Source organism: Perca flavescens, chromosome 8, assembly GCF_004354835.1.
Source record: "Perca flavescens isolate YP-PL-M2 chromosome 8, PFLA_1.0, whole genome shotgun sequence".
Classification (NCBI taxonomy): domain Eukaryota; kingdom Metazoa; phylum Chordata; class Actinopteri; order Perciformes; family Percidae; genus Perca; species Perca flavescens.
The window spans coordinates 5,940,760-5,965,857 of NC_041338.1; the positions used below are offsets into that span (position 1 = coordinate 5,940,760).

At 42.1% G+C, this 25,098-nt stretch overlaps 1 protein-coding gene across 1 annotated transcript in view; it reads left to right on the forward strand.

Annotated features, from left to right (window-relative positions):
* si:ch211-212o1.2 (transmembrane protein 189) overlaps positions 1–22,238 on the forward strand; it is a 52,507-nt gene extending 30,269 nt beyond the window's left edge. Inside the window, exons 4-6 of the mRNA XM_028585688.1 lie at positions 8,619–8,763; positions 17,980–18,192; positions 21,721–22,238. Of these exons, the coding sequence (XP_028441489.1) occupies positions 8,619–8,763; positions 17,980–18,192; positions 21,721–21,845 (483 nt within the window). The 3' untranslated portion in view covers positions 21,846–22,238. The remainder of the gene's footprint in view (positions 1–8,618; positions 8,764–17,979; positions 18,193–21,720) is intronic.
* Positions 22,239–25,098: the final 2,860 nt, after the last annotated feature.

The window sequence follows — 25,098 nt, forward strand, 5'->3', positions numbered from 1 at the left end:
GGCTGTGTGTGTGTGTGTGTGTGTGTGTGTGTGTGTGTGTGTGTGTGTGTTTTGAGACCTGAAGCTTTTTAATTAGAACGTAAGTTCTCATTTGTGCTGAACCCATGTTATCATTGCTCAATTAATAATGTTGTAATACTATTCACTGATTTGATTTGATGACGTAAAATATCTCCACATGAAGGCCTACTATGAGATCATAAAAGTGTTAATAGTCTTTTATGTTACAGTATGTGCGTATTAAACACACATAGTAGTGTTTATCGTCAAAATCCTCACACTCATTGATATCGGTTTGCAGAATCCAGTTTGTAAATGTGTCATTCTGCACACAAAAGATTTTACAATTACATGTTACAAAAATAACACAACAAACCTTAAAGGGGCTGTACTAAAAAAACAAACAAAAAAAAAACAGCGGGCTGGGATTGCCTCCACACGACACTCACAGACCATTCCCCAATATGTGAAAATACCTAAGTTTGTTCACGGCCACATGCATGTGCCATCAAAAGAAAAGAACAGAGAAGTTTAAAGGTCCCATGGCATGAAAATTTCACTTTATGAGGTTTTTTAACATTAATATGAGTTCCCCCAGCCTGCCTATGGTCCCCCAGTGGCTAGAAATGGTGATAGGTGTAAACCGAGCCCTGGCTATCCTGCTCTGCCTTTGAGAAAATGAAAGCTCAGATGGGCCGATCTGGAATCTTCTCTATACTGTTTGTCGTCATAAGGGGAAAGGTTACCTTCCCTTTCTCTGCTTAGCCCGTCCAGAGATTGGCAGTTGGTAAAGGCCACACCCCAGCCCTCCAACTTGCCCCCCCTCTCTCCTCCTCAATAGCATTTAAAGCTACAGACACAGAAATGGCATGTCCTAAGGAAAGCTCATTGTGGGACTGGCTCTAGTGGCTGTAATTCTGCACCAAGGCTGAATTTTGGGAAAAAGACTTCAGATACAGTATTAGGGGACCACTAAGGTCTGTATAAAAGATACTTCAGATACAGTATTAGGGGACCATTAAGGCCTATATAAAAGAGACTTCAGATACAGTATTAGGGGACCACTAAGGTCTATATAAAAGAGACTTCAGATACAGTATTAGGGGACCACTAAGGCCTATATAAAAGAGACTTCAGATACAGTATTAGGGGACCACTAAGGTCTATATAAAAGAGACTTTAGATACAGTATTAGGAGACCACTAAGGTCTATATAAAAGAGACTTCAGATACAGTATTAGGGGACCACTAAGGCCCATAAAAGCATCCAAAGAGCACCGTGTCATAGGACCTTTACAATTCAACAAACACAGAGGGAGTGTGACTTCATTCTCTGCTCAGGACGCCATTACTAATGTAGTGGTATATGCACCATATCTTTACATAGCAAATAGTTGTTTGCTCCTATAATAACTGATCAGATTATGCATCAGCAACTTCCATTGTTTTTTCCTCCAAATTTACTTTTATCACCAATGTCAAATTACAGCCAGCATTCCTCACAATCAGAGGTGTCAAAAGTATTCACATTCATTACTCAAGTAGAAGTATAGATACTAGGGTTTAAAAAGACTTCTGTAGAAGTTGAAGTATCAACTCAAGCTTTTTACTCAAGTAAAAGCGTAAAAGTACTGGTTTCAAAACTACTTAAAGTATAAAAGTAAAAGTAATGTGGGAAAAAATGCCATTAAGGACAAAAGCTTAGGCCACGCCCCACAGGAAACTACGCCACTGCCACAAAAAAAACAAAACACAGTGCACTACCCCACCTTCACAAAAAAAAGGTTTTCTAAAGGCCATAATGACTATAATGTTATATTAACATGTTATTGTTGTAAAATTTGCAATGCACCTGTTTCAGCCGCATTTATGCCCATTGAAAATGAACGCATTTTAGTACAACGCAAATACATTAAAGAACCATTAACATGTTTCATGGAGCGGAAGATATGAGGAATAGTTGCCTATAAGTATTGTAATTAACTCGTGGTACTTGGGTGCGCAGAGCTTGCAGCGCATTCAAAAGGAGCTGGGAGGAGAAAATTCTTCCAGGTACGGCCAGGGATGTAGAAGGGTTGGCTGGTCTTCCTGGCTACCAATGTCCTCGCTGGTGCTTGGTGCAGGTGCGATAAACCAATAGGGTGTCAGAATGGTATATGTTTATACTTCTCATCCAACCACAATCAAATTCACTCCGTCCGGATGGCGCGATTTATCTGGATAGTTTTTTTTGTTGTTGTTGGTTTTTTTTTAACGATGACAAGCCGGAATGAAAACTACCCGAACTGAAATAGGAGTAACGAGGCTATTTTTAAAATGTAAGAAGTAGAAAGTACAGATAATTGTGTGAAAATGTAGGGAGTAGAAGTAAAAAGTCTGCTGTAAAATAATTACTCCAGTAAATTATAGATACCCAAAATTTCTACTTAAGTATTTGTACTTTGTTACTTGGCACCTCTGCTCACAATCCACCCGCTGTTCATGACTCCATAATTGAGTGTCTTTGTAAAGTCCTTCCTAAGTTCTTAGAGACTACCACCGATTTATTAAAGCAGGTTGCACCATTACAGTTTGATAAAATGTTTTAGCCAAAAAAAGACTTCACTATTATTAATGTGTAAATGGGTGTAGCACATACAAGCAAAAGCAATTAACTTCAACAGGATGTCACTATAGCATCACAAACTGTAAAATAGCCTCCGAAATTGCAGTTTTATCATAAAGGGGCTGTACTCTGTATTCAGATCATTGAGCACTATAGCCAGTGGTAAACCTCATTTTGTGGACTTGTATATTTGTAGACTGTATATTACATCTGCATAATCTAATTTTTTCTGCTAAAATTCCAGTTTTTGTTTCTTTCTCTTGTACTGTCAAAATTACCATTTAATGACAAACCGTTATCCGGTTGGAAGCAAAAAACACAATAACTGTTAACAACTTAATAATGAATTGCATGCATGTACTGTGTCTTAAATGTTAATATTCTATTTAATAAACTATCATTAGTTCATATCTACACACAGGAGACTGTGAGCTTTGGAGCTTTGGGGTGGCAGTAGCTCAGTCCATAGGGAGTTGGGTTGGGACCAGAGAGTCACTGGTTCAAGTCCAGACAGTCTGGACTGAAGTACAGAGTGGACTGGTAGCTGAAGAGGTGCCAGTTCACCCCTCACTCTGACATCTATCTATTTGTGCATGTATAAGACCTGAGCTGATGTGTGTGTGTGTGTGTGTGTGTGTGTGTGTGTGTGTGTGTGTGTGTGTGTGTGTGTGTGTGTGTGTATTTCAGGTCTGTGTGTGTTCTAACAACAGAATGAAAAAAAAATTGTAATTTCCCCACTCGGGATCAATAAAAGGTATTAAATTAAACTAAAATAAAATGAAATGAAACAAGTCCCGTTAAATGGCTCTACAGCACATTATTGAGAGCTTGAATGGTCTGATACATTCTAAGGATTTGTTCTTTTTGATGGAGCTTTAAAGTAGAATTTTCTGTCAGGCTATTATCCTATCACTGTGTCAAATCACTGTGTGCATAATGCCATGCATTTTGCAATCTAGATAACAATACAGTTTTTGTGGGCATTGTGCCCACAGTAGAATAAACCATGACTGTTCAGTCCCTATGGTACTGTTTTTGTTTGCCGAAGGTACTATGTGGTTTGATGTTTATTTATGGCGTGCCATTTATTGGGGTTCGGGGTAGTTACTGGGACCAAAGGCGCGGCGGCAGTCAGAGATTTGCATGGTGTGTCGAACACCGTAGGAGACTTCTAATAAAGACTTTAGAAGAATAGACCTTTGCGGAGAACAGAGGGATGGCAGTAGGCTAGTGGAAAATAAAGTGTGTGCATGTGTGTGTGTGTGTTTTGAGGCTGAGAATAAAGCAGGCCTGTGCTCCCAGTTAAGGTTAGTTTGAATATGAAAGAGGAGCATGATGGAGAACACCTGAGGCTAATGGTCTCAGTTATAAACGTAGACCAAACATTTGAAGCCAGTGTTGCTCTTTGTTACTTGTTTGTTCTCATTTTCTTGTCGTTTTGTGTACGTATGTACTTTGTGTACATGTTTATGCTCTTACTTTGTTCCCTGTTGTTGTCTTTTTAAAGATGTGGCTCAGATTCTACAATAGACACCATGTAGAACCATTCATGTAGACACATAACACAACACAGCCTCCATACCTTCACCACAAGGGGATACCTAACAGTCATTAGAGGCTGCTGCTTTGGTGTCATACATAATATTTCCAGCAGTGAAGGCCACAGAGCAGTAACAGCTACCAGTGGAAACTGCATTTTCTATCCGTTGAAGTCATTGGCTTAGTATGGCCGGTATGGTCTCCAGGATCTGAGGGGAAAGATGATGCCACCAATGTCACGGAAAGTACATTTAAAGGTGGAGTCTGTGATTCTAATCCTGTACACTTCTTGTCAAATTTAGCCAATATCTCGGGTACGTCCCAGGATCTTAAATTGCATCCACAATTCCTCCACTTGCTTCCCTTCCTCGCGTCTTAGTCCGTCCCACCGAGGAAGCATGGGGGCCGGGAGACGTGAGGAAATCATGCGAGGAGAGAGGAAACAAGGAAATGTGTTTTTAGTTGGGCATCGTTTGGATTTTAACAATTCTGATTCCAATTCCGATTCTTCCTTTCGATTCCGGTTCTTATCGATTCTCGATTCCGATTCTTTGAGGGGTGGAGTTGAAATGGGTCACATGCCTATTTTCACAAATAAGAGGAAAGTTTTATTTCGATTCAATGGTGGTTTGCAGTTTTACAGTGCTTTTTCAATGTAAAATAAAGCCACATTAGAGCGCTGTTTACTGTGCCCCAATCCAATGCTGCAACACAACAAAACTGGAGAAAATTACACCCTATTGACATTAGGGCCGCATCTAACCATTATTTTTATCACTGATTAATGTGCTGATTATTTATTTTGGTCTATGAAACTATAAAACTCAAATAAATAGTTAAATAGTTCATAAATTCCCATTTCAACTGCCAGAGCCCAAAGGGATGTGTGCAAATGTCTTGTTTCGTTCGACCAAAATAACTCCAAAACCCAAAGATATTCAATTTACAATAATATATGACAAAAGAAAATCTGCAAATCCTCTCATGTGAGAAGCTGGATCCAGAGAATGTTTGTCATTTTGCTCGAGAACTGACTAAAACAATTTATCAAATAATTGCATTTTGTATTTAATTTGCAATTTTTCAGAGTGATCGACTAATCAATCAATGGACTAACTGACATCATAACTCTAAAGTTACTGGATTTCTTTCTTTGTACACTGTAGTCTGCTGTGTAAAATAGACTAAATGAAAGTTATGTTAAGTTATGTTTCTTCTTCTTCTTCTTCTTCTTCTTCTTCTTGTTCTTTTTATTTTTAGCGGGTTCATTGTGAAATAGCACAGTCACAATATTTACAAAATGTCTTTTTTGTAACCAACATCCCTTAATTGCATGGTGATGTTGTTATACTGTACCTAACATTCTCCCATACTGCGCACTGCTAATGCTCTTCATTAGGAATTGAATAACAATGATTTGCTTTGATTTGAATCCATAAAAGCCTTTTCACTCCCCAGTGCTAAAACTGCAACACTATCTTAAAGAGTGCTCTCCATCCTCCCAGTAGTGTTTAGAACTATTCCTTAGCGAAGCTTTGGGCCGTGCTGTTTTTTTGTCGTTGAGCTTTAATTGACTCAACAAGGATTTAGCAGTCCTCTAATGACACCACTTTGAGGACAAAGTCACGCTCATTAGTTCCCAATGATGCTCGATTCACATTGAAATTTGCCAGATGTGCTTACAGTTTTTAGGGATGTGTATTTGAAGATCTTTCCTCTCTAACCGTTTCTCTTCTGCAGTCTTTTAAAAGCATCAGTACCTGTCTCCCTATGTCAATTTCCCCTCTCTTTTTTCGTTACATCTCTGAGAAACTCCTTTAACGCTTCTCTCTAATGAGGCTGATTAGATTATTTAATGATTTAAGTCTGTTCTTTCTAAAAGGCCAGGAGAGAGAGAGAGAGAGAGAGAGAGAGAGAGAGAGAGAGAGAGAGAGAGAGAGAGAGAGAGAGAGAGAGAGAGAGAGAGAGAGAGAGAGAGAGAGACTAAGAAGAAAGCATAGATGAAAAAACGGGCCAAAAAGAGAAACCAACAAAAAGTGAGATGAAAATACAGCATAAAGGTTATGAAGGACAACAACAAAAAAAGAAAAAAAAGAAGGGGGTGGAAGGGCGTGTCGGTCCAACCAGTGGGACAGCGCTGGTTGCTGGGGCGATGGGCGATGTGAGCCGGTGATTAACGGACGTCGTGCGAGGCGGGCCGTTAAACGGTGTGGGATTAGAGGACATGCAGCGGCCGTTAACTGGGAGCGCTGACGCCGCCCCGCTCGGCACGACCTCCGCTGCTTAGCCGGCCTTTCATCTGGCTGAGGGCTGCGGCGAGAGGAGGGCTGGGGACGGGTGAGGAGAGGTGGGAGGGAGGGGAGGCAGACGGAAATGGGGATGGGTACATAATTGTGAAGATATCAACATAGATAGTTTGTGTGTTTGTGGCGACATACCTACGAAGCTCGCTGATAGTCGTGTGTGTGATCGCTTCGAACAGCTAACCCGACAATAATGAGTTTTCATGCTGATGCTTTCACGGCCACACGCACACACACACATACACACACACACAATGTAACACACAAACAAACAGGCGCACGGACGCACACTGTGGAAATACAGATGAAAACCTACCTTTTCTGCTTCTTCCACACAGGGAAATAAATTACCTTTATCCTGTGTGTGTGTGTGCATATCTCTTTTTGTCCTCTTTTGTGCTTTCTGAGATTCAGATTCAGTCAGTCATTTGAGACCCCCATACTCTCACAGACAGGTGTCTGCCTCTGTGCAGTGCAGGTGGGGGTTGTGTGTCGGTGTGTGTTTGAAGCTCACATTTTCCGAGATCGTGTGTGGCGTCCATGGGTCATTTATGTGTATGAGTGTTTTTGCTGTTCTGTGGTTTATTAGGATGCTGGATATGAGCTTTGGGGTTGTGCGGGCTGCTGGGCACCGCTGAGTCGTGGTGTGTGTGTCTGTGTGTGTGCACATTTGATCAGCATTTGTGTATAGACTGTAAACAATGCTTTTCCAGTGTTATGTTCCAATTTAAAGTGAATGTAAATGAAGTAGTAAAACCTACCCCTTTGTGTGTGTGTGTGTGTGTGTTTAAAGATATACTGTAATATGTAATATTCCTGCATTAAAATGTCTGAAAACAACTATACCTATGCTATATATATTTTGAGTTGTGTATTTACTAGGGATGCACCGAAACCAGACTTTGGGGGTTTGCTCAGTGCATTAACATTTTTCACTACTACTGCACAATTCTCTCCAATGTTCATGAAAATGAATGACAAAATGTTGATCTCATGGTAGATTCACTGTCTGAAGATGGTCTAGTACGAAAACTTTTTATATAATTTTATTTACAATTTTATGCAAGTTAGACCATGTGCAGGGTTTTCTTTGCAACTTTTGACCTGCTTGTCCCTCTCCAACGCTGTCGTTTATCGGTGTTTTAAGCCCTCAACGTCTCCTTACAGGCAGCGCTGCCTGGAAGGCACTAGGATTAGGCAATGGTTATGGTTATGGTTATGGTTAGGATTAGGGTTAGGGTTAGGGTTAGGTGCCTTGAAGTCAACGGTCGCAGCGCTGCCTGGAAGGAGATGTTGGGGGCTTAAAACACCATCAAGCGCACCTGTCTCACATAGTAGATGAGCAACGTATTTTTCTGTACAGAAGTAGTGTGGTGAATTTCAGAATTTTATCTCAAAAAGAATTTTTGGCAATATTTTGAATTCTATCCTCATGCAAGCTATTGTGTCAATGAGAATAGAGCATATCAGTTGTATCACTTATGGAGCAATCAATATTTGTATGTACATCTCTAAGTTGTTTCAATGAAGTACACACATTTTCAGAATTTTGACTTGATGACTGAATTTGTGCCACTAGTTTGAAATCTGTCTTTACAAGCAACCCTTGTGATTGCCACAGTCACAATGTGAAACAGCAACAAGACCACGGCTTGTCATTGATGTCTGAGGTTGTGAGTTCGAGCCCTGGGTGAGGCAGTACTAAAAATGTTAATGCCTACTCAGGGAAGGTGTGTGTGAATTAGAGACTCAGAGGTATTAAAGATAATTGTATTTCCTGTTTGTCTACTTCTTCCTCCTTCTTCTTCTTCTTCTTCTTCTCTTCTTCCCCATCAAAAGGCCTCCCCCGACTCGCAGCTGAAAAAGAACCCACAAGAAAAGAAACAAAAGGGCAGATAACAAAAATAATTTCCCCCTGGGATTATTAAAGTATTTCTGATTCTGATTTGAAGGAGTGAGATTCACATCAAGCCGGTGCAAGGCTATCAGAAAACAGTGTCAATGAAGAAAAGTTAACGCCTGAACACCTACTTGCAGGTGTTACTTATTCTTCATTGACACTGAATTTAAATATAACACATCAGGCTGCTGCTTTAAAGTCTGTAAGGAATATTACAGAAATTCTTATTTTGTTAATTTTACAGCAAGAATCTCTCTCTGTCTTTCTGCAGGCATTTATTCGTCCATTCAGGGAGCACCACATCGATCCAACCGCCATCACTCGCCACGACTTCATTGAAACCAATGGCGACAACTGTATGATACCCATCCTTCCACTGGCTCACATGGCCTACAAGTTCCTCACATACACACCAGGTAGTATACACACAGGCACACACACAACTTGAGGGGAGACACTACAGGCAACACCATCATTTTTCAATATTGAGGTTTTGGGCTATTTTGCTTCCCCAGCGTTCCCTAAGTCTTATTTTAGATTATTGGGGGGGGGGAACCCATCCAAAATACACATTTAGATGTTTATTTTACTCCACTTTGTCTTCTTGCGCCTGTAAATTTCCAACCCGTTCACACTCCCAACTCATCAAATACAGACGCTTGGGCAGTGGCTCTCAGCGTCCGATACCGACACCATAAGCACCCTTCAGCGTCTCTATGGAACGCAGGGGGCAGAGCAGCAGCTCCGCGGCGCTTTAAGGTGACGTAGTATTACACGCGACAACGGTAGCGAGTAGTATAAAAGACCGAAATGCCGCGTAGGGAGGTTGGTTGGAGTGGTGGATTGGTCCAACAACACTTTCAACCAAGAAACTGGGGTTTGTGTCCCGTTCTTGTCCCGCGTGTCACTGAATCATAGATTTTATAACCCCCACCCACGATCTTTTCCTAAACCTAACTGTCCCGTTCTTGTGACGCATGTCAGTTAAATGTACGCCCTGACCCAGAGCGTCACAAGTGACACCAAGAGTCCCGACCCAGCGCATTTAGATATAGCGCTAAAGGAGACTTTTAGCGTCAATAACAAACGCCAAAGGCACCTGACCAGGCGTCCGTATTTGGGGCGATGGGAGTGAGAATGTGTTGATTTCTCCTTGATTCACCTAAACTTAGCATTAGATAATGCCTCATTTGCATATTCAATCAAAAAAATCCGAAAACTTGCAATACAAAAATATATATCTTAATGTAACAAATCGGCTGGGAAAGTGTCTGACTGCTTGTCAATCACTGCTCATGGACACACATTCATTCTCCCTTGTGGGGTAGGGGCTTAAGAGACCGTTTTGGGCTTTAGTGGAAAGGGGGGAGGGACTGAGAAGTTGTCGATGTAAAAAAAAAAATAAAAAAATGTGGCTAAGAGCTGGATCTTTGCAATCCTACCTACGGCACCTTTAAAGGCTGTTTTCTCAAAATGCGTTTTTCTCATACTCTGAGCAAGAAATCTCCACTTCAGTAGCACTTACATACACCACACTTTACAGTTTCATTCCTATCTATATTCTGAAAGTTTTTCCTGAGGGGTTTGATCAGATATCATAACCTGATTTATGTTACATTTTACACCTAAAAACGTGGCGCAAATGGATATTTTTATGGCTGTTGACACCATATTCTGATTTTTGGAGTGATTAAAAAGAGATATCCATCATTCCCTCCTGTAAATACCTCTGACTCGGGCGCCTGGGTAGCTCACCTGAAAGAACGTGCGCCCATATACAGAGGCTCAGTCCTCAACACAGCGGCCGCGGGTTCGGTCTAGACCCGCGGCCCTTTGCTGTATTTCATTCCCCCTCTCTCTCTCTCTCTCTTTCTCTCTCTCTCCCCTTTCATGTCTAAAGCTGTCCTGTCAATAATAAAGGCCTAAAGATGCCCAAAAAAATCTTTGAAAAAAGAACAACTTAATATATCAGCAATATGAAACAGAAATTATGATGAATGTATGCAAATTAGCGCATATTTAACAAGAGAACGCATCATTTGCATATTTAAACATAACATTTCAGAAAACTTGTAATACAAAATATATTTGTGTTAATGCCATTAATCAACTGGGGAAGTTTCATGGTGATACCCATTAGTTCTTGGGGTGTGACCCTTTATATTCCTCTACTGGCTATGTAGCACAGAACCAGTTATGCACATGGATGTACCCTTTTGTATCCTGTGTGAAACCTTTTTGTCATTCACGTTGTTGCCACCTGTGAGTGAGCTGCTTGGAGGCGTTAAACCCCTGCAGGGGCTTAAGCTATCTCACTCCCTTCTGCAACAAATCAGTGGCAGTCGCATGGGCAGCAACATGGAGGCGATCCCTCACCGGTTTCCCACCCATGAGCACTACTAACATGCTTACAGTCAGTTCAGTTCCGTTCAAATGTATTCGCAAAAGTTAAAAGACAAGTACATTCATAAAACATAATGCAGATGTGTGAAATGGGACAACCTGGTAAGCTATTTGAAGCTTCTGTTAGTGTCTGGGGCCCAGACACTAGCAAATAATACACATTATAAATACTCATATTCTATCCGTCCAACGTCTATATATTATCTGGATAATTCATCTACAAGAAAACAAAAAAACCTAACTACCCTAACCCTACCCATGTATTCCATCATTCTTATCATTGGTTAAATAGATAAAATATAATAAACGTGAACATATAACGAGTCGGAATAACCGTAGAAATAAAATAAAAGGATTTCAGACCCCTTAACTGATAGAGATGGAGCAGGGACCCCCTACTACATATACTGTATAAAATTAAGTTGTATATTAAACTGGGCCTACAATTAGGTGTAGGTTGGCCTAAAGCCTTTATACATACAGTACCTTTTTTTGCATATTATACTAAGCTTTTAAAATAGCATTATAATTGTTGGCACGATTTTCTAAATCATTTATTTTAATTTTAAAACATGCATGTGGCACAGTGAATCTTTAGGATTGCTACCTTACCTATAGCCTATCATCAGTGGGTATTTATTTTTGATAATAGGTTGGCTTCATGTTAAGACTTCATTTTTGAAAAAACCTTCAAAAATTAACAATAATTTGGATGCCCCCCACTGCGTTGACTCTGAGGATCCCCTAGGGGTCCCGGACCCCCTGCTGAAGATCCCTGATTCAGAGTATTCAAGCGTTGACATATTTTAATAGGAACTGCTGTCCTTAGTCTCTTTTGAAAGCAGACACAGACATTTTTATAGCCCACTGCATTCCAGATCGAAGGCCGTCTGCAGACCACACTAAAGCTTATGCTTTTCAGTTTCCTTTTTTTCCCCTTGATAATATGCTTTTTCCTTGTGTTATATGTATGCGAGGGAGAGTAGATTGGAATGAGGTTACGAAGTCTGTCATTAAGCATATTTACAACATCATACAGGCATTGTGAAAGATATTTAACTCTGCAAGCTTTAGAAGACTGTAGCAGTCACACTGCATACTGTAAAGCTCTAAATGGGAGGGTAAGGACTTTAGAAGGGCAGCTTGACGGGGCCACCAAAGTGTAGCAGTGACTTAGGTAGCACCGACTCTGGCTGGAGTGTGTCCACTGGTCGAGGGAGGGCACGGGGCAGTTTTTCAGGTAATCATGAGCACTGACCCTACGGGTGCAGGGCAAGAGGGGAGTTACCGGAGGAGGAAGATCAGATGGAGAAACGGAGCAACCTGTTATTGAGAAGGAGACATCTCCACCTGTCATGTCTGCACTTCAACTTCAGCCAAAAGGTCACTGATGGGCAGAGAGGAGAGAGAGAGAGAGAGGAGGGGGGGAGGTGGCATCCGTTCGCTGTGGTTTTAAGGGGATGAGCTGCTCACGCTTTGACGCTTTGTCTGCTGTCATGAAGGAACCAATGAGTAAGTATTAACTTACAGACACAATAAGTTGCTGACGAAAAGGAATTAAAAAGTGCAAATAGACCACCAGTTTACCTCTTCAACCAAGTGATACTGTACCATGTTATGGTAGAATGTAATACTGATCCCAACATTGTAAGAAAACTAAAAACATCATTGTTAAAAAAAAAATAACAATTTTGAATGTTCCATCAAATAATTTTATCTAATGTCTATTTTCTAGACATTTGGTTTGCACTTTGCAGCAATACTGTCCAAAAATAACTTAGTGCTACACTTGGGCGGCGCCCTGCAGAAAGTCTCCGTTGTGTAGGAGAGTAATAATGGCAAAGAAAGCGTCAGGGTAAACTATAGGAAGGGGATGAATTTTGAGACAAACATTGTCTCAAAATTCTCCATATTTACAAATTCAATTACTGAGACTGAGAATTCTGATAGAAATGGAAAGCAACTAAGTTTTTCATACATCAATAACTGGAAGAAAAAATCATGGCTGTCAACAATAGAGCAAACTTTAGACACGGAAAAATGTACCTTTGCAATTAGAGATCACATACTGTACAAACATGTAAAAATATGTATTCTGTCAAATCTGTACAATATCTTATTCTTGCACAAGATTTTGTTAAGAAGGTTTTCCCAATACACACAAAAATGTGCAATTGATTGGGAAGCAGGACTAGGTACCGAATTGAATACTTTTTAGGCACTGACCGAATTGCCTCTAAAGTATCAAGTATCGAAAAATGCCTCATCATTCAATACCCAATTTCAATACCTTAGGAATAATTCTAATCCGCGTCAGTGAGCCAATCAGCATGCAGCATGCTTCTACCAAGATCTAATAATGTCTGTGATTGGCTGTCTAACGTTACACGTTACAGAGGCAGGCACGAAAAACTCTACGTTGCACACAGAGACAGGGCGCAAGCTGAAAAATAAATAAGATTTGTTCCATTATGTCCATCCATCCATCCATCCATCCATCCATCCATCCATCCATCCATCCATTCATTTTCTTCCCCTTATCCGGAGTCGGGTCGCAGCAGCAGCATTTCCAGCAGGGGACCTCAAACTTCCCTTTCCCGAGCAACATTAACCAGCTCCGACTGGGGGATCCCGAGGCGTTCCTAGGCCAGGTTGGAGATATAATCCCTCCACCTAGTCCTGGGTCTTCCCCGAGGCCTCCTCCCAGCTGGACGTGCCTGGAACACCTCCCTAGGGAGGCGCCCAGGGGGCATCCTTACCAGATGCCCAAACCACCTCAACTGGCTCCTTTCGACGCAAAGGAGCAGCAGCTCTACTCCGAGCTCCTCACGGATGACTGAGCTTCTCACCCTATCTCTAAGGGAGACGCCAGCCACCCTCCTGAGGAAACCCATTTCGGCCGCTTGTCAGTCCCTCCAGAAAAACGCGATTATGCGATCGCATAATTCAATGCATAATCAGCCAAAATCCACATATTTATGCGGGGGCCGCATTTTTTCAAATACGCCGCACTTTCGCCGCATAAATTGCCGATTTCCGTGCAAAATATGCAGGGCTTGCATGATTTCATAATCCCCGCATTTTCATTGCAAAAAAGTCGCATATAAAAAGTTGAAAAATTTAGCGTTTACTTCAAGAGCAGCCATTTCCCCCTGTTGCCATGGGAACGTTATGAAGTGACGTAATTACGCGACGTGAACATCATCGAAAAGCAGGGTGTTGGGGGAATCACTTTTTTTTTTTTCTCTTTTTCATCAAACCGCAGTTTTTGCAAGTTCCTGAAATTTCAGCGCATAAAATTGCATAAATATCCCGCATATTCCATCGCATTTTTTAAGAAAACTTGCCGCATAATCAAGGATTTTTGCCCGCAACAATCACAAAAAAAAACTAATTTGCACACTCACACTCGCATTTTTCTGGAAGGACTGGCTTGTACCCTAATGTGTAATGTTGTATTTTGTTTTATAAAATTGGTATCGGAAAAAGTATTGTTTAGGAACCGGTATCAAAGTCACTGTACCGGTATCGAAAATATTTGAACAATACCCAGCTCTGAAGTAAATGATTGTCTGGAAGATGCAATAAAGTGTATATATATATATATATATATATATATATATATATATATATATATATATATATATAAAAAAGAACTGGGAAATAAAGAGGAGCAAAGGGGAAACTTGCAAAGGTCAGCTGCTTGCCCGTAGCATGGGCCCAGCGAATTGGAGAAGATTAGAGGGGAGGGAGCAGTAGTGAGGTTCACTTGTAGGTGACATCCCCACCTGTTATGTCACACAGCGCGGCGAGTCAACCGGTCGCGGGACAGAGACGGCGAGAGACGCAGTGACATCTACACCTGTCATGTCTGCACCTTAAGAGGTCAGCGCTAAGAGTTTGCGACAGAGGGCGGGAGTGCACGGAGAAGAGAGGCAGCGAGCGGGCGCGGGCGGGGGTGGCGGAGGGTCATGTAGCGCTTAGATGACATCTAAACCTGTCATGTCAAGCTCCTCGCAGTGTCAAGCGGTCACCAGACAAAGACGGAGACAGAGGTAGATGGGGGGGGGGAAGCTGAAAGCCACGATGTGACATCTCCAGCTGTCATGTCTGCACGTGAACCCGGGGTCAAGAGATCGCTGCTTGGACCAAAGAGAAAGAACAAGGGGATGGAGGGAGACAGAGAGAGGACAGCTCTAAGTCGTAGCGACAGAAAGACTCAAGTGAATAGCAAGAGTTGGCCGTGTGCTAGACGAGCTGTAGACTTCTGTTTGGTTTTTAGGCAGTAGACGGACAGAAACCTTTCTCCGAATGCTCTTCAAATGACAAACAGCTGTAGCCGCATATGCATAATGTTATTTTGAGAATAGTTGCACTCGGCTGCTCTGGAGTCCTGACAGACATGCTTGTCACCTGTCAGCTCACATCAACACTGACACTTCCACTTCCCTGAAACCAGTCTACTACTTTTTTTTTTTTAGCTTTTAGGCTTGATAGGAAACCTGATTAAATACTTACAGTATTCCCAGCTTACAAAGATGCTTTTAGTCCACACATTGTGCCACGTTGGAAACGAAAAAAAAAGATTTGATGACCGTATTTGGCTCCCTTTCAGATGGGCACACTCAGAGCAAGTTCACCATGGAGGTGAAGTATTACAATATAGTAATACACTCCATTACAGGTTTAGGTCCTGCATTATTCCTGCATATATGTGTAAGCAACATATCACTGGTGTTGGTCGAGGTCAGTTCATTTTACCTAGTTTATATCCTGTTTGGGTAATTTCATCTGTAACAATGCCTCTAAACTATATAAGCTCTTGTTTGGTTTTGTAAATTCTTAATTTGTAAAGGCACTAGTAGTCTCGCTTTGCCAGACCTTCCTCCACCGCGCTGCGGAGGAGGGTCTGGCTAGTCCACACAGCATTCCAGGATGGGAGAAAAACGTGTTCTGGTTTATTGGCTTTCTTTAAACCAATCACAATCGTCTTGGGCGGCGCTAAGTTCCGCACGGAGCCGCTGCTAAATAGCCTCGGGAAGGAACTTGTTTTGGTGGAACGCGTGTACGTTCAAAAGTTGTTTTAGTCGTGCAACAGAAAACTCAGATTGGACAGATAGTCTAGCTAGCTGTCTAAATTTACCCTGCAGAGATCTGGGGAGCAGTTAACCATAGTCCTCAGAAATCACCAGAGTTTAAAATGCCAACACAAAAAAAGTGGAAGGAAAGAAAAGACGTGCATCTGGCGGAATTTCCTGCGGCACCGGAGCAATCCCGGAAGTGGAACGTTGAGGATATAGACCCATGGTACAATTTTCAACAAATTTCACTTTATGAGTTTTTTTAACATTAATATGCGTTCCCCCAGCCTGCCTATGGTCCCCAGTGGCTAGAAATGGCGATAGGTGTAAACCGAGCCCTGGGTATCCTGCTCTGTCTTTCAGAAAATGAAAGCTCAGATGGGCCGATCTGGAATCTTCCCTTTATGATGTCATAAGGGGAAAGGTTACCTCCCCTTTCTCTGCTTTGCCCAGAGAATTTGGCCCGCCCATGAGAAAAAGAGAGAGAAACATCATGGCTTGCAAACAAGCGAAGCATGGCAGTGGGTCAAGGCCACACCCCACCCTCCACCTTGCCCCCCCGGGAAAGAGACTTCAGATACAGTATTAGGGGACCACTAAGCCTTATATAAAAGCATCCAAAAAAGCAGCATGTCATAGGACCTTTTAACGTAGTGGAGTAAAATGTACGATATGTATCAATATCCCACTGAAATATAGTGGAATAGAAGTATAACGTTGCGGAGGCCTATATACAATCATCCAAAAAGCAGCATGTCATGGGACTTTTAAGCATCAGAAACTTTTCTCTCTTAGGTTGAGGTAATTAAAAGGCACGGTCATTATTTAACCCTTGTGTTGTCTTCCCGTCGACCATGCAACTTTTTGTTTTTCTGGTTCAAAATTTAAACAAAATATCAAACGTTTTTTTTTCTACACCTTTTGACGTTTTTGTGTGTTTTTTTCCCCCAGGTTTTTGGAGCTTTTCCTGACATTTTTGTCACTTTTTTCAAAAGAAAAAAAATTCAAATTCTATGAAATTGAATAAAACTTGTGAAGGGCGTTGTTGGGAGCCATCCACGTTGTTTTTTTTCGGTTGAAAGAAACCCACATTTCTGATATAGAAACGTTTTAAAATGGGTCAAATTAGACCCGAGGACAACATGAGGGTTAAGAATGTATTACATTTTAAACTTAAAATTGATCTCATTCCTTTTAATCCCTGTAAAACTGCATTTGAATGGCCTCCTCTTATTGTGTAAAGTCCTGGCTCTGTTTCCTGTTTCCTTAATCACATAAAAAAAAAAAAATAGGCATTCCAAATGTTGTTTCGGTGTGACTTTTTCACAGAGCCAGTAAACTGCTGTCCCCTATTCTCCATCCGAACTCTCAACTACACCTTCATCTGAATATCACATAAGAACACGGCACACAGTCTGTCCAGTCCCAGGGCGCTAATGTAGGAATGATGTGTCGTTCTTTCAGAATATGAGAGTGGGATTGCAAAATTAAAAGGTGAGGGGGGGGGATTCATAGTTCCATCTGAACATCAGTAAGACTTTTACCTGCTCAATGAGGAACAGAGAGAATGAAGGGACTGATTTTCCTTGTGTGATGGTACTCGTAGAGGCGTAGAGGGCTGAAGTGTCTCCCCCCTGACTAACTTCCTTTAAAATGCCTCTTGATGCCCGCGGTGCTGAGGTGAAAGCACCGGGATGATTAAAAAAAAACTCCCCTTGGCCTTTCTGATTTTGGCAAAAAGTGTGTTTTTTTTGGAAGACATCCCGACAGTCGCTGCTTAGGCCTCCTGCACACTGCCTGCGTGTCCATTTTTATTTCGTCTCCCTCCCATGTTAACAGGTTAGGGCTTGCACACTGCCTGCGTGACACGCACGTCTCAGTCTCCTCATCTCTCCCCCCACGTCTCCTCATCTCTCCCGCCATCTCCCCATCTCTCCCCCCGTCTCCTCATCTCTCCCCTTTGGTCTCTTTATCTCTCCGAGGCTCGCGCCAGCATCCTCTCTGTGGGAGTACTACGCCTTCATGCTGCCCCTCTTCATTACACTAAACAGTTTGATCAATTATTCTATTAACTTTACCCTTTTTACTTTTCTTTCTTTCTTTCTTTCTCTGTGTATAAATGTCTGTCTGTCTCTTGTCCCCTCTCAGAGGCCCTGACGGCGTCCTACCCCTGGGACTGCTACGTCTTCGCCCTGGCGGTTTTCGTGACGCTGACCAATCAGATTCACAAGTGGAGCCACTCCTACTTCGGCCTCCCACGCTGGGTCATGCTGCTCCAGGACTGGCATCTGGTGTTGCCACGGAAACACCACCGCATCCACCATGTCTCGCCGCACGAGACATACTACTGCATTACTACAGGTAAGAACTGCTGTTATCATGACTATACACTTCTAGTGCACAGATACAGTACATGGTTTAACCCACTAGAGCTATTATTTAACTACATTACAGAAACTATTTCACTGACTACTGCATTACGTAGTCCACATCTCAAACCTCTCAGCCACCAGGACACCCCAAAGACTTTTTAGGGTGAACCGGAACTCATTGTCAGATAAAATGACTCCTTTCAACCAATTAATCTTTATATCTTATTTTTGTCAGACTAATTTATCCAGGAAATTTTGATTGGAGTTGGGCATTTCAACACTAAAATGTATACATTATGGCAGACATTCAAATTTGAGTTGTGTCAACTATAAGCAAATGATATAATTAAGGCTGATTACTGAACTCTAATAAATGCTAGCTTCTACTCTGTACTATGTTGACTTTATTTCAAAATAAGAGCACATTGTTATTCGGGATAATTTCATCAAAGATAAACAAATCAAAGCAATGATTAAATAAAAGAAGAAGAAGAAAAAAAAAATATATATATACTGTATATATTGGCTGGATAAGGATAATTTTACCGTGGTAATAACATGGATTAAGCTGGATTAGTTTAGTCACGTTTGATGTACCATGGTTATCTTTACAATACTTACAGTACATACTTTACAAACATACTGTCAAACCCAAAGTGCATAACCAAAATCTATAAATCATCTCTACTGTATCTACTGTATCTATAAATCTAATCCAGTCCCTAATAATTTTTTGGCTTTTAATATGCCTGTCATCAACACTGTTTGTATATGTATAGATCTGCTGTATACATTGGAGGACAGGTTAAAAATAGTTGTTAAAAATCATACCATCAAAAAGTTCCTTTTCTTAATTTTGCATCCATCATAGCATTGAGGCACTCGAGGATAGAATGTGTGTAACATGACTTTTGAATACTATCGGATGTTTATAAGTGTGTGTATGTGTTGGGCTATTTTAGATCGCCATAATTGAAGCTGATGCCTTTAGAATAATTTCTCTTACAATTCTCTTCAGATTGGGACAAAATGGCGGCCGTGTCTGTCTGTCTGTCTGTCTGTCTGTCTGTCTGTCGGCTTCATATAAATAACTAAAAGAAAATGTTCTGTTTGCGTGCGTGTGTGTCTTTAGAGACACGGTGCCTCTGTAACAGACCCACATTAAGTATTCTGTGTGCATCTGGGTGAAAGGGAGAGAGGGAGGGAGAGAAAAGAGGAAGGATACACAAGGGGGATTCAGCTTGTACGTCACCCTGTGCCCCTGCGGACGACAGATGTGTGTGTTGCAAGTTGAGGGGGGGTGTCACAGCGAAAGTGTGTGTTTGCACACGCACACACATCTGCATACTGGAGCATCTGTGTGTGTACTGACCTCCTCTTCGGTTTCTAACCTGTGTGTGTGTGTGTGTGTGGTGGGAGGTTGGCTGGTGTCGGTCAGGGGCCCACAGTGGCCCACAGGGGACAGCAGCGGCCCCCCGCTCCCCCAGCCTGGCTGCCTGGGCCGGGCTTGGATTCCACTGGGGCTCGCCTAGCTGCCTTTGTGTTCGCCACCGGCTGACAATCCCCATGTATATTTAATGCTAACCTGCTGTCTGTTCTAACAAATAGGACTTCACAGGCAGGGGGGGGCATGGGAGGGAGGGAGGGATGGGGAGAGGGTGAGGGCGAGCAGAGGGTGGGTAGGGAAACAGGGATTTGGAAGAAAAAAACGACGAGTGTGTTGAGAAAGAAGGAGAAACAGCAGAAGGAGAGATGGAGGAAAAGAGAGGTAAATCAAACAAAACCTCTGGCTGCTTTACCGTCTTCCAGCAGAGAGAGGGTCACTGGAGGGACACGCACACACACACACACACACACACACACACACACACACACACACACACACACACACACACACACACACACACACACATCCCCACAGCTATAGCATGCACCCTATGCAAACACATCATGGGTGGTGGTGTGTGAGCATCAGACAAGGGTAGCTTAAGTACACACAGCCAGTGTGTCTTGCCTGTGTGTGTGTGTGTGTGTGTGTGTGTGTGTGCATGTGTGTGTGTGCGCGTGTGTGAGTCCCTCTGACATCTTTTTTATTTCTGCCTTTGTGGACTTGTGTTACTGTGTCGGTTTACAAAAGTAAAACTGTATTTGTGCAAGTGCTTTACTCTCCATACAAACGTGTGAGCATGTGTGTTTTCGGTAATAATGGTAAAAAGGCATTTTATCTTAAATGTCAAGGGACTCCTTGGCTGCCTCTAAAGCAGTGACACTTGTACAAGTTTGGTGTGTGTGTGTGTGTGTGTGTGCGTGCGTGCGTGCGTGCGTGCGTTGGAGCAGTATGTACAGAGAGTAGTGTACAGTCATGCATGCATGCATGTGTACATGTAAATGTACTTTAGCCTGCAGCCATACATACATTAATGTATTTACCTTAAATATACAGCAGATTCAAGTTCTGTAAATTGTAACAGAACTAAGACTCTGTGTGTGTTTGTGTGTGTGTGTGTGCGCGTTTCTTTGTGTTAGTAGAGGCTAAGGACATCTCTTAAGACTCCCCTCATACCTCCACCACCCTAAAATCCAGTCTGCCTATGATGATGAGAGTGAGACAGGAGGTTGGATGTAGGTAGAAGGACTGAGGATGGGGGGTGCAGCTAGGGATAGAGGAGGAAAAAAAGAAATACGACAATAGAGGGAGGAGGAAGTTAAGGACAGAAGACAGAAGATAGAAATCTGAGGTGAAGCATCGAGACGATAAAGTAAAAGAGACTAGATGTTGTGTAATGTGACGTAATGTCTTTGTGCTTATGGTGTGTAATGTCATGTTGTAAATTGTATTGTCACATGATAGATTGTAGGACCACAGGAAGAATAGCTTTCAGATTATGCTGAAGCTAATGGGGGTCCAAATAAAACCAACAAAAAGACATTAAGAAAATCAGTCCGGAATGTTTGGAGGAAAAAGAGAGGCGGGGGAAAGATGGAGGTTGGAGAAAGGATGGTTGGAAACGGGTCAATAAGAGCCAGTGTTCGCCCTGTGGGTGCTGCTGGAGCAGTGGGCAGGGCCATAGACAAAACAGATATCTTAATACAGTAGCGGAAATCCCTTCGGGGCTAAAACAATATGGACTGATCTGTCTATATCGCTGAGGCTCATACATACAGTATCATCGTTCAGGTCATTCCATAAAATCCACTTGAAGAATAAACATTGAGTCTAAATAACATTTTATAATAATTGTTTCATTAATTGGCTTAGTGTTTTTTAAGCCATGGTTGCAGCTTGACTGTATGGATGGCAATGTCTGTCAGTCGGACTGATTTTGGTCCATAGACCTACTAAAATACCTCCAAAAAAAACTATTGCACTTACAATTTCTAAACGTTTCCAAATTCTGTATGTTCCTTCCGTCCTTCCTTTTTCACTTCTTCCCCTATAGTCCTTTCCTCCTTTCTCCACTTTCTTCACATCCGCTTACATTTTCTGTCTCTTTCTCCATGTGTCCTCACATCCCAGGTTGGTGTAACTATCCTCTGGACCGGCTGGGCTTTTGGAGACGAATGGAGCAATTGATCCAACAACTTACAGGGCAGAAACCACGATCTGATGACCTGGCGTGGGCCAAGAAGACCGACAGATGAACACTCAAAAACACGGACGGATGGACGGATGGACGGATGGACGGATGGACGGATGGACGGATGGACGGATGGACGGATGGGCTTGTGAATGCATACAAAGAAACAGGGACGGAGGGGGAAAAACACACACGCATACACACACACACACACACACACACACACACACACACACACACACACACACACACACACACACACACACACACACACACTTTAACGATTCAAGTACAGTATTTAAGTCCACTCAAAGGGAACTATTTACAGGGACATAAATATTATAGATAAATACATAGACAAAACCATGGGCCATTGGCATTCAGCAGGTCTTCATAATAGTAAGCACACACACACACACACACACACACACACACACACACACACACACACACACACACACACACACACACACACACACACACACACACACACACACACAGATTTGACTCATGTCTCTGTGCTTCTTGCTTTTTTCGCTAAAGAGCAAACATTCAAAGAAACTGTTTGGGGGGAAAAAAACGTCTACCAAGCTTTGAGCGTGCGAGGTGAAAACATTAGCAGATCATAACCTAACTCTGCTGTAGTAGCCAATCGGCTTGTAGTTCTGTTTAACCAATGAGGTGTTGTGGTGTGTAGGTGTAGGAGGTTTCTGGAGGTTGGGCTCTCCAGGAGGGACACCACGCTGCCTGTTGCAGGCAGCTTCACACACACACACACACACACACACACACACACACACACACACACACACACACACACACACACACACACACACACACACACACACACACACACACACACACACACACACACACACACACACACACACACACACACACATGCACACACAAACCAGTATGAAAGTCAGATGTTCAGTCACTGTCTCTCCTGACTTCTTCTTGTCTGTTTTTTCTAGCCCGTCCTAGAAACATCGCCGCCCTCTTTGAATTCTCATGACTGTTTCCTCACACACAAAGGTGAAAATGTAATAGTTGTGTGCTTTGGATAACACATTCAGACCGGTATAACTCCCCTCTTTTGTGCCTGTGCTTGATTATCTCCACAGGCAAGACAAGACTTTTGGAGGACAAACATGTAAAAAAAAGAAAAAGGTTTGATAAAATACATACTGTAGCTTCCATAATAACTTATAGCACTAATATAAATATTCCAGCAGTCAAGTTGCAGATGCAGACTTAACGCATGTGCAACTAAATCACGTCATCCAGTTTTGGTATGTTGTTAACAGCACTTTCTATTCATCCTACGTGTGCTTTGACAAAGCGTTGGACTTTTCTCTTGTTCAAACATTTCCCATAGATCTTATTGTACATAAACACGCTCGGAGTAGTCCCGCTATTTGAAGCTTTAGGAATACGAAGGCTATGTACAAACGTTTCTAAATGAATGCACGGTATTTACTGCATACAAACTAATCGGCACAATCTCTTTGACTCCTCCGGAAGCAGTTATAAGGAGGTTTCATTAAGTGTTTTACTTGAATCCAGATGCGTTCAGAATTTTTGTCGTAGTAAAGAAGCATTTAATCTCTTTGCACTTTCATGCAAATTAAAGAGGCAGCCTGATGTTTTCGTTGTCTCTTTTGTGTATTACAATTTAAGTGAGGGAGGTGTCCACTACAAAATGAAGGCAACCGTGCGTTTCTTGGCAGGCGGAGTAAGGACACAGTTGAACTTGTAACTCGTGGTTTAGAAGAGTGTGTCATCGCAATGCAGAAACTAAGACGAAACGGAGAAAGTTTGGATCACAGGTTGATGTTCTTATATAAACTCAAATCTCTTTCCTCCATTTTAACATTAAGTGGCGCAGACCGAAGCAGAACCTCCTTGGCGTCAGCGGTTTCTCCCTTACTGCACTTGTGCAGCGCCTGCAGACAGAAATCTATCCAGCAGAAATTCCAGTTTCTGGGAGGATGCTTTGGGCTGCCCCAAAGGCTATAAAATGAGTCCTACATGTGTAGTTAGCATTAGCTCGTCGCCACCACACTGGACGGCTCCGGGCAGGAAAGCTTACCTTGTTCTTGCTCTCCATGTTCTGCTTCTTGATTCTGCATAACTAGAATATTTTATGCAGCTTTGATTCACTTCACAACAGCCGGACCACTCCTTAAGAACGTCTGAGTTATTTAAATTCTTAGGAAAGCTGGAAAAACGTTGTTTTTTTTCTTCTTCTTTTTAACAGAACAGCATTATGTACCGCAAATTCACATTTGCAGTCTTTCATAAACATATGCAGGCATTCCGACCATTCTAGATTCGTTACTGTGTTTGCATCCTGAATCCTGTTGTTGAAAAGAAATCTTGGAAAAATTGGTGCCGCTGTCTGCCCCACTGTGCTGCATATTTGACCGCAACTGTAAATACTAAACGACAAGAAATGTGTCACAAACCTCTAAACCTAAATCAGAGAGATTCATTAGAGAAATGCATGGCAACGTGTTTCCATCAGTATCATTCAGCTGATAAAAAAGCTGTTTTACCGCATAGAGAAGAAAAATACTTCTAAGTTGCTTAGATAACGCAAAATAATGTCTCCACTATCACTGATTTCTGTTTATGTTTCATACAGTGACACACTTTAGTTGGCTGTTACTAACTCTGTACTTGAGAGTCTAGCTGCTTGACTTGTAGTTTAGTTTTAGGCTGGAAATCCCTTCGCTCACAGAAGGTCAATAATAACGGTCTGAAAATGTGTACTGCAAGCACTCGTGTTTTCTCTGGCTTTATAATTTTCTATTTTTTTTTAAATTAACGGATCAAGCCATGTATGGTTACATTTTGGTGTTCCATTTCGCAGCTCAACGCGCGCTGCTCGCTGCTCGTCTTGCCTTAATGTTTTTATCTGCTCTTTGATTTAAATAAAAGATTTAAGAACTCCAAATGTTCACTTGGTATGATTTATCTTTTATATGAAAAACATACGTTTTGAGGTTCCGCTAAGAATGTGTGCAAACAAAAGTTTAATTCTAGAGAGATACAACACACTGGCACTTAAAGCCACTGCTGAACCACCAGCGCCCTCTAGTGTAAGGTTGGAGTTTCTACTGCGTTGTATTATCCCTTTCACTTACCACAGGTCCTCAGTCAGACACATACTGTAGGTGGATGGATGGATGCAGTGTGGAGTCCTCAGCACAGGACAGAAGGTCACCTCGTCCTGCTCTACATCCTTGCCTCTGAGATCGGTTCAGTGAGCCTCACCATCCAGAGCACCCAGAAAGCCGAGCCCCTGTTGG